Here is an 11,509-nt window from a genome sequence, read left to right as displayed (position 1 = left end):
GTGGGCCTACTATAGCATTTTTCGCGTGCTAAGAATGTACATGTTTCTTGTAGTGTGATAAGTGTATCGATCGGCGTTTTAAAAGGTGTATCGATCGATACTTATGAAAGTACATCGATCGACATTTTCTAACGATTAACAAACGGAAGTTGAGGTCTTAGATCTAGACAATAGAAAATATAAACAAACGAAAGTTGATAGATTATAATTTAAGTTTGAGTTTGAGAACAATTAGTATTTATAAATCCCTAATAATCCATAAAAGACATACTTTTCATACCCGAGAAATCACCTGAATCTAGCTAAACATCTTTAATTTTTTACAACCTAAAATCAATTAACTGAACAACTGCCTTGTTCACCAAACCTTCAGTTATTTACAATTTACAATATTTCCATCTAGCTTTACTTCGAAAACTATAAAATTTATTGTGTAATCCTAGGTCTCTGTGAATTTGATCCCTAAGTACGACAAGTGAACCTCTTATTTGAAAGAGTAAAGTCACTCGTTAGGATAATTTGAGTGATATAAAAAATTGATAACCACCTAATCTCTCCAAGTACTAAAATAAGTTAATGCAGATGTTTAATCGGCGAGTACTTATACAACGGATATCTCCCTTGGATTTGACCCTATTCGCTTAAGAAATTAGGATGTATATGTTAATGCAAAGATGACACTACAACAGTATTGCAGAAAGTAAACCGAGAGACAAAACAATACAAACAAACACCTATGCTTTATTAGAATCTCCTTAAACAATCTATTACAAGATTTTCTTAATTCAGCTTTTATATGTCTAGTGTTAATACCCTAACACACGCTACTGAAAGATTCCTAAGCTACACCGCTTATGTCTCTCCTCCGTCAAGTACTTCAACAACTACTTCGGCACTACCAAGAACACACTCGAAAGCTTTTCTCTTTCTTTATAAAATCAGCATTTGTGTCTCTATCTCGATACAGACAACCCCATAGCTATTTTATAGTTATTCTTCACGTTTCGAAAACCCTTGTCCAAGGAACCCATGAATATGGACATCTTCCATATCAATAAGTGCAACTTTCCTTTTTTGGAATTCACTTATTCTTCGTCCCTTAAGTCATAAAGTTGTTTCTCAATTTTATTTCTCTTTCTTTTTCTCGAAGATACACGCTTGCTCTCCAAGTTTACACGACTCCAGCTCAGCACCTTACATCCACATGGTCGTCACCTTTCAACACGTCGTTTGCGTCAACAACTACGTCATCGACTATTTCAAAGCAGACATCTTGCATCTTCAATCTCCCCCTTTTAGCTTTGTGTGCCGATCAAGCACAACATTCTTCTAGTTCAACAACCACGTTCCTCACCTGGAAACTTCCATACTAAATGTGATTTTCTCCCCCACGTGATGTGCGCCACACCATTCTTTTCTCCCCCACGAGATACGCATTTTCTGGACCAGAACATCACCATTCTCCCCATGCTTGATTGCATACTAAGCTAAAACAGATGCTTAGATGTCAAGACTTATAGACACACCCGTCTGCTTCTTCTTGCGTAATCATGATACAACTCATGCTGCAGCAGAATAACAAGTATTACATCATGCTCTGACGCACCTGTCGAATAACCTCTCGACCCATTTTTGTTGAGGACCTGGCTTCCTTCATGTGTCGTCATCTTGACCATGAGCTCTTCCTCATCCACACTGAGTGCACTTTTCACTCATTGCTATTGTTTTGGAATGATTTCACTATCACCCTTTTGATGATCACCTCGCATTACTTCCTGACGCACTTCGATCTTTTTCCCCTTTGTACTACAAACAACTCCGTGTTCTGGCTCCAAGCTTGATGCTTCTTGATCAACCTCAAGATCACTCCTAACAAAGTTGCACCCTTATTCTGATGTCTCATCCTTTATCTAATCAAGTAAATCACTCTTGGCTAAGAACGAGTGGCGGATCCAAAAATCTTTTTGGGTGGGGACATAAAAGAAAAACTAGTAATAATCAAAGTTTTGGGATGTTTGAACCCATGTTTAGTGGGGGAAAAGAATAATTTTTAATCAACTAAGCTACATAATTTATTGTGTCCTTAATGCACTTTAGTTTAACTTTATATTATTGTGGTGGCAACTGCCCCCTTGCTGTTACACGTAGATCCGTCACTGCTAAGAACACCTCTTCAACCCTCTTGGTTTACTGAACGTATTTTTTACTTTTTTGGCCATGTTCCTACTCTTCTCTCGAGCAAAAAATTTCAGCTTTTTATGTTCAACCTTCCCACATAAACAACAGCACATCGGATGTTGCATCTTTTTTGGCCTGGCACAGTTGTTGATGCACTGATCAGTCTCATTCATTGTATCAGATGCACAACTATGCTTCATAACCTTGTCTAACATGCATGTTGTTGCACTGATGTACTATCTTCACACTGTTATTGCTACGCGCTGTAGAACTTCCTGTCGTACTCATTGTCGTACGTCCCAACGTACGTCGCGACAAACTTCTTTGGCTCTACTTTTTTATGTGCTCCCTTGCACGAAGTGTGATAGCCCCTTCTGATGTACATCCTCAGTACTCGCAGCTCCATGATATCCTAGTCCCCAGTTCACCTTGGCTTGTTGTCCCATCGGGAGTATCTTATCCAAGTCCTTGGTTCCACTATTGAGCATCTTGATCCGCTTGTGACTTTCAGCCAAATCACGTTCAAGCATCATTCATCTCCCTTGTTCACCAGTAACAACTTCTCTCACCTTGTAAACCTCATGTTCAAGAGACTCATTCTTCTTTTTTAAACCCACAAGTTCTTGAACTAGTTCTTCAACCAGCTCACTTTGCTTCTCATTCTGCTCACCAGGTCGTGTTGCAATCTCAGATTCTCTTCTTTGAGCTTCAACCACTTGTTAAGCAGCACGTGATACTCCTCATCATCTGTATCAACATCTGAATCTAAGGACTCACTATATCCCTCCTTTCGTGCACCAAATGCAACAAGATTCTTCATCACCTTTCTTTTATCATCTGATTCTAAATCATCAGACGACTGCAATGAAACTCATTTTTCCTTCTTTGAGTTTGGACATTCACGCCGTATGTGTCCAACGCCTCTACACTCAAGAAACTTGAGTTTCCTTTGTTGTGCTACAGGACAGTCATCCCTTATATGACAAACGCCTTCACACTCAAAGCACTCGAGACCTTCTCTTCTTCTGCTTCTGCCACGATCCCCTCTCTGGCGACCATATTGATTTTTCCCACTAGAGTCATTCATCATCTTACCATAATTCCTAGCCATCATACCCACGACATCTTCAACCTTCTGAAATCTATCACCATTTTTGTCAGCTACAAGCGTTATATTCCTTGATGTACTACTCGTCGTAGAGACCAAACTACTGTATGTTTTCATCTCTTCTGCTTTCAGGATACCCACAAGTTTGTTAGAATTGAGCTCACCCGTGTTTGTAGTCATCTGCAAGACCGCCTTGTGAGCTGCAAACTTAGTTGGAAGACAACGTAGTAACTTTTTACCATCTTCTTCTCCTTGTACTTCTTTCCAAGCACAAATGCTTCATGCGCCATATCACTGAGTTTCGCACTGAAACTTGCCACATCATCATTATCAGACCACCTTAAATTCTCAAACTGCAACCTAAGATGATCCAGGTGTGTCGTCTTAACACTTTGATCCAGCTGTCCACGCATATTCATTGATTCCTCGAATCATCTGCTTCATGCAAGCCTTCCAATGACCATACTGGTCCGCATTCATCATGATCGCTTTCTACATCGAAACAATCGTGTCCATCTTCACCTTCAGAATTACACCGATAACCTAGGTACCCCGCTCTGATACCAATTGTTAGTGCAAAGATGACACTACAATAGTACTACAAAAAGTAAAACAAGAGACAAAACAATAAAAGCAAACACCTATGCTTTATTAGAATCTCCTTAAACAATATATTACATGATCTGCTTAATTCAACATTCACACGCCTAGTGTTAACACCCACCCTAACACACGCTACTGAAAGATTTCTAAGTTACACCGCTTATGTCTCTCTTCCGTCAAGTAATTAAGCAATTGTTTCGACACGACCAAGAACACACTTAAGAACTACTCTCTCTATAAAATCAACATCTGTGTGTATATCTCGATACAGCCGACCCCATAGCTATTTTATAGTTATTCTTCACGTTTCCAAAACCTCTGTCCAAAAAACCCATGAATATAGACATTTTTTTTCATATCAATAAGTGCAATTTTCTTTCTTTTGAATGCACTTATTCCTCTTTGCTTAAGTCATAAATTTGTTCATCAAATTTGTTATTTTTTGCTTTTCTTCAAGATATACGCTTGGTCTCCAAATCTAAACAACTTCAGCGCATCACCTTGCATCCACATCTTCACCACTCAACACTGCGTATGTGTTAGTAACTACGTCGTCGTCAACAACTACCTCAAAACACACATTTTGCTTTAATAATTTTTTTTTCACTCGGTTCTATATCGATACAAGCTTAAGTTGGATATACAAGTTTTTGATGAAAGTGAATAAGAAAATGAAGAAAAAAGTGAATTAAAATGAAAGGAAATGAAGGCAGTCGGTTTAGAATCAGAAGAATCTCAGGTCAATGTAGATGAAGATGTTCAAATATTACAATATTGCCTTTCATTAAAAGGAGAAAAAGATCCAAATAACATTGAAAATAGATGGAACTGGGAGCTATAACGCATAAATCTTTGTCTTGCCACCTGATCCAACGCTTTTGTTTGTATTTTGTTTACAAATGTAAAATTTGTATATAAATATATGTAAAAATTTTAAAATTAATTCTTGATAAATTACTGTTAGTACTCTCTAATATATATTTTTTTAATTATTAAGTTCATACCAACCAATTCACGCATATCGCAATCTACAAAAATGGAATGTCTCCATAACGAAAAATACGCAAGAAAATGAATTGTATCAACAATTTTTTTTGTTTGAATCCTGTAGTTTCAAATAAAAGTCGAAATTCGCTAAAATTTCTCAGCAAAATGAATCACTCTCTTGGTTTATTTAACTTAATATTTGTCTCATTTATAATTGAAAATAAAAAATAAAAAATACAGAGAAAAAACATACCTCCAACCTGGGTCCCCCACCTCGAGAAGTGTCTTTATCTACACTTTTTGTATTTTGTTTCCTCTCTCCCCCACCATTCTTTCTCTGCTGCTCCTTCTCCTTCTCCTTCTCCTTCCATTGTTCCTAAGAAAACCCTTTTCATGTCTTCCTCCTCTTCAGCTTCCGACAACGGTGATTCCAGCGGTGGTCTCAGCTCCGTCGCCGGTAGAAGTGGCGGCGTTTTCGAGGCCCCATCTCCATCTCGCCCTCGCCACAGTGCCAACGACGTCTGGCCGGAACCTTTCCTCGAATCTCTTGCCGTTCAAGTTGCCGTTGACGCTTCCTTATCTACTAGCCCTGTCGACGCAGCACCTGCTCTTGCCAACGTTTTCCGGGTCAGTTATTTATAATAGTTCCGTAACGTTCTAGATACGTGTATGTTCATTTTATAGAGTAGATCTTGCTCGACGAACATGACACTATCAGAATCGTTTATTATGTATAAGCTAGCAAAATTAGCCACATAGATCTAACAAAGACAAAACGAAGTCAAAATCAGGGGAGGTATACAATCTCGGTCTAGTCAAATGTACTGCTTGTTTCATTTTGTACTTTAGGTGTTGATTCTACAGGCTTAGATTTGTTTTTGAATATATTTCTATGGTATCATTGAATATATCCAGTTTAAAATTTTCCCGATACTATATCACAAAATCATAATGTATTTTTTTATCAACATCATAAACTCATAATTAAATGATACTAGAAGTTATATCGAGTGGAATTATGAAGAGACAAAAAAATAACTGACCTTTGGAAAGGTAACCGCCCTTTCTGTGTTTCTATGATGGGTCCAAGTCCAACTTTTTTGTCTAACAAGACGACATTAACTTGATGTCTCTTTCACATATCATATGGTTTTGGGACTATTTTCTTTTTTCGTTTTAGAAACTTTTTGTCTTCCATGTACCTAATAAGTTTATTTCTTTTATTCTTTGTTCACTCGGAAACTTTTGAGACCTTTTAATGTCTATTTCTGGATCCACAAAGGCGAACGTACAACCCCTCGGCCCCCAATTTCGTTTTGTATTTTTGAGAAATCGGACATGTAAATTCTAATATTAATACTAGGGCAGAAAATCAGGTTTTCTTTTACTTGTTGCCTTTAAGATCTTCCTTTCTTGGCATGATGAAATTATAATTTTAATAAGAAAAATCCACTTTTTGACTGAAAAGTCCTTCGGATAATAATTAATTTAAACACTTTCTTGACTCAAAAATATCGACAATTAGGCACAGTCTTTAGTCCAATGGCAGATACATTTAATAGTTGTTTTAATCTATTTATAACGGTATTTATCTTTCGAAAATCTAAAAATCAAATCTTAGAGAGTGACGTCTCAAGATAGACTCGTAAAACTAGAAAATGTCGTTGAACATCTTCAAGCAAAAAAATATATTTAAGAACATCTAAAAGAGCATGGCAAAGAAACCTACAAGTAAGGTCCTGTCTTTTTTGCTTTGCCAATGTTAAGTCATATATTATTATTGCCACATTTAGGTTATTAGATACATACACTGTTTGAACCCAAAGAAAGAAGAAGATACATATACAGAAACAATTAATGTTCACCATATATACATGATTTCTGCAACAAACAAAAAAAAGTATACATGATTTATGTATTCTCTTAGCCGTACATGTTTTGCTTTTCAATTAAACTATGTCAAAATGAAATTGCTGCTTTTTTGTACATCATATATATATAATGTTTAGTTTTTTGCTCATATCTAGTACCGAGGAATAACATAGGAGTACATATGTGCATTTTTTGCGTCCTGCTTTTGTTAATTTTTTCCTGTCAATATTATGATCCAGTGAGTAATGCATGCAGTGCTTCTGACAACTCATTCGCTTTTTCGTATATCTCTCTATATGTGAATATCTATGAACTCCATGGTATTTTTCTAACATATTAAACTTTCAAATTTGCATTTAAATATCTTATTAGAAACTCCAGTGTGGTTACAGCATAACCCTTTTGTCAGAGATTGAAGGGTTTAAATAGAGTTTTCATCGTTGGTTTTCACTTTGAAATTGATCATGGATTCATCTTTTCCATCGAAGTGGGTTTATCTTTTGTTTTTTATCCTAACATTTTCAGTCAAAAGAGACGACAGTATGGGCACTACATATGCCAAAAAGCACATGGAACCCAATGTTATGGGTTTCTTAGAGCACGTGGTGTCTCTAGATTATATTGTGTTCTTTACATTTGAACACTAGGCTCTGGTTGTTAACATTACTTATTCTCGTAGTTATTGAAAATTTACTTCTTCCAAAACAAATATTGATTATTTAGAATGAAAATTATAATATAAATTATATAAAAAGTTTCACTATATTTTATATATTATTAAGTCTATCATAAAAATAACAGTTAATAATAATTAATCTAATTATTACCAGAAAAATAAATATCTAGAAACAATGTATAATATTTCCTTTCAGTTCTTATATAGATATATCTTTTTTTTTTATATAGATATATCTTAGAACATGTTTTCACTGAGTTTTCATAGGCAGTTTTCTAAGTACTAGAATGAATTTTATTGTATATGGTAAATGTGATCATGCCCTAGATTATTGTATCGTGGTCTTAACTGCTAAATGTTAACCTATAGCTTAGCTTGATGTATTATCGTTTCAAAAATGAGTTTCTAGAGCGGAAGGATGAAGTTAAATACAATGCATTGCGTTGATGAAGAATAAGATATACACGCTAAATTATGTATACTATATACATATGTAAATGTAGAAAAATGTAGATACACGATATACTATGTATAGTATACTATATACATACGTAAATGTGGAGAATGTAGGTCCACGGATTCTCGGAGAGAGAGAATCGTGTGTTACACATCAAGTATATAAGTGTAAAATTTATGTATTTATGGGAAGCTCTACTTTTAACAAAACAGGCTTAAAGCTATCCTTTCTTGGAAATGAAAGAGAGAAGGGCATGCTTCTTCTTGGCAAAGTCGTAATCTCATGTTCAGCTTCAATCTGTTACTTCCTCTCGTTTTTTTTTGTTTGACAACTTCTCATTTAATATCTTCATCTGTCCACTAATAAATTTACCTCACAATACAGAAAAAAGCACCTAAAAAAACCATAACGTGTTTTTAGGTGGGGAGGGGGGGGGGGTATTAATATCACATTGATTTGCTTTTTCTTTTGACTTGCGAGTAGGGCTTCTCTCGTTATTCCCTTTACTAGGGCCTCTGTTGCTAAATCTGTAACTTGCAGAGATTGATTAGTCGCATCAAATGAACATATACATTACTAACATTCTCGTAATAAATAATTTTTAAACAATGAGTTGTATTTTCAATAAGACATATTTACACAGAGCTTGTGTCCGAGTCTGTCGTTGTCTTTCCATCATCCTCCTAGTCCCTATAGAGTTTTTCATGCTTCGTTGCAGGCCTACTTATTTAATTTTAACTAGAGGCTATATCTTCTTTCTATGTTTAGTTTTCCCTCGTCATTTTTTGTATTTAACCACTCTTCCTCTTGATCTTAAATTTGACTAAGTTGGAATAGCTTCAATTTACTAATATTTGTTTTTATTTATTAATGTTAAGTTACGTACCAACAAAATTTTATTACAATAGTATCCATTCTAAACTTATATATATATTCATGTAAATATAGGATTGCAGATTAACTATATAGTTGCTAGTAATATCAATTCAGCTCTGCAATTTTAAGCGTAATTTATTCACTGTATATAAATACTCTCCCTTATGTGACATTGAATTATGAAGCTGATACTAACGCTCTCTATATTTCACTAATATTTGTTATTATAGGTATGCACAATGTGGCAGGCTGTTTCTCGTTCCGACCATCTGTGGCAACTCCTATCTCACCAAGTTTGGGCAAGAACACGTTTAATGCACGACACATGGCGAGATGAGTTCATCTACCGACATCGGACGGCTAGAAACTTCCAGACGCGTTCGTACGTACACGTCACACTCAATTTTGATCCGTCTGACATGGACGAACCGGATAGTCTCTCTTGCCGCTGTCTCAGACTCTCTGATCTCTATTTAGCTGCGGGTTTCGCCGACGGAACAGTTCGTCTCTTTCACTTGAACAGCCGTCTCCACGTCAGGACGCTACGTCCGCCTCCACGAGACCGGTTTGGACGATTTTCCCGAGCAGTCTCGGGCATTGTTATCTCAGATTCGAGATTGGTTTTCGCCACGATGGACGGAGACATCCACGTGGCGGAAATTAACGGCGTGGGTAGTCACACGCGCACAGCTTTCGTCGGAGATATTGTTAACGACGGCGCGTTAGTGGATTTCACGGGCTGTGGACGCTACTGGGTCGGGCTTTTTGCTGGTGTTCCGGGTCGGGCTTTTCACATTTGGGATTGTATCAACGAAGAAACAACATTCGTTGGTGGTTCACTCACCGATCCAGAAGCTGTTATGGGATGGCACACGTTAACGGAGCTAACGATGTCTCTTGGCCGGCTTCGAATCTCCGGTGGAGAAACAGCAGTGGCGTGTACACGATGGAGAATCACGGTGATTGATCTGAGAAACCAAGGAGTGATCATCGCGGAGGACGAGGAGCAACGGAGAGGACTCATAGTGACGGGTTTTGATGCTAACGATCAGGCGTACGTTAGAATGGATAGTAGGGGTAACGCTATTGTGCGCAGAGTGAGGACGCAAGAGACTGTTTGTGAGTTTCGTGTAAGTAGAGCGGCGCAGAGAAGAGTGATGGGCTGTGTTAATAGACTGCACGCCTTAATGTGCGCAGGAGGAGTGATGCGCGTGTGGGACGTACAGAGAGGAGGAGAATATCTTTACAGTTTGAGAGAGAGAGTAGGAGAAGTTGATGCTATCGTTGCCAATGATAGACATGTGGCCGTTGCTTCATCTTCATCAACGGCTGTGAGTACTATACATCTGTGGGATTTCGGTGCTCCGTAGAGTTCCAGATTATAACGTGTGGTTGATTAATTAATAGGAGATAAGGAACCATTTTCTCTGAAAAAGCGAAGCCCTAAACCTAGGTGTATACGTAGGGTTTCTGAATTTTAATTTAATTTGGAAAGTGACGGATTGGAGATGGTGACAGGAGGGTGAGATTCACAAGGGAGATTGATTATCTTCTACAGAGTTTGACCAAAAGTATGTTACTGTTTTTGCTAAAACCAAACAAAATGGACTTTTTCTTATCGCTTTTTCTGACGTTTAGGGTTCTCATATCAATTCTGACGTTGTACGAGATGTTATTTATTTTCCGTTTCTGTTTTTATTTTTGTGGTTCTGTATAATTATTTGAAAGTGTTAAAACTTTATTTAGAAAAATATTTCACACGCGGTGTAGGCAGAAGCAAGACCAAAACTGTAGAAGGGTTTAAAAGTGAATCATGAGACCAAGAGTTTTGGTTGTTTATTAAATGCTAAGAACAGCTATTATTATTAAACTTTTTTATAGGAATTTTTATTATTATTATTATTATTATTATGATCATTATTAGAGTCGATTTCTAAGTTGCGTTCTTCTAGATCACATAAATTGGATTACATAGAATAAGAAATATAAGAGAGTTGATTAGGGCTGGGCAAAAAACTCGGATCCGAAGAACCGAACCGAATCCGATCCAAAAAATAGTACTAAATCCAAACCGAAATTGATTAAATATCTTAACGGAATCAAAATTTTGGTATCTAAAGAACCGAAACCGAATCCGACCCGAACCGAAGTAACTCGGGTACCCTTATGTAAGCGAAATAGATTTATATACCTAAATATATTACTTAATTTTAGATTTAATATATGTTAAAAACATCCAAAATATATAATATATTTTTAAGTTGTCTAAAATACTTGAAAATATACATAAATAGTCAAAAGTAAATATCTAAAATAGCTAAAATATATTCAAAACACCAAAATGCTTGAAATATATATTGATTTTCAATCCAGGGCTCTGGGTTCTTCGGGTCGGGTTCGGGCCGGTTCCTTTCGGGTCCGGATCTTTTCGGGTCCGGATCTTTTCGGATCCTAAATATTTAGACCCAATAGGTACTTAGAAATTTTTGGTTCGGGTTCGGGTCGGTTCTTCTCGGGTCCGGGTCAGTTCAGATCTATAATTAAAATACCCATAAAATACCTGTAATTTTTCGGGTCCATATCGGGTCCGGGTCGGGTTCGGGTATTTAGGATCTGAAAATGACATGATATACTCAATTCCATTAACTTTAGTTGAATATTTATCATATATATCTAAAATTTTACAAAACAACTTAAATGAAACTATTAATAATTAAAATAAAACATTTTAAAACTCTAAATTTTACATTTT

General features: G+C 36.6%; 1 protein-coding gene across 1 annotated transcript; it reads left to right on the top strand.

Moving 5' to 3' along the window:
- The first annotated feature begins 5,269 nt into the window (after positions 1-5,269).
- On the top strand, positions 5,270-10,281 carry LOC106341201 (transcriptional regulator STERILE APETALA). Its single transcript, XM_013780009.1, has 2 exons — positions 5,270-5,503; positions 8,988-10,281. The coding sequence occupies exons 1-2, from the start codon at positions 5,270-5,272 to the stop codon at positions 10,125-10,127; spliced, it is 1,374 nt and encodes a 457-aa protein (XP_013635463.1). The 3' UTR covers positions 10,128-10,281.
- The last annotated feature ends 1,228 nt before the right edge of the window (positions 10,282-11,509 follow it).

Source organism: Brassica oleracea, chromosome C4 (assembly GCF_000695525.1).
Source record: "Brassica oleracea var. oleracea cultivar TO1000 chromosome C4, BOL, whole genome shotgun sequence".
Taxonomy (NCBI): domain Eukaryota; kingdom Viridiplantae; phylum Streptophyta; class Magnoliopsida; order Brassicales; family Brassicaceae; genus Brassica; species Brassica oleracea.
Note: the sequence above shows the minus strand (reverse complement) of the source record. Positions and strands in the feature narration are given on the sequence as shown.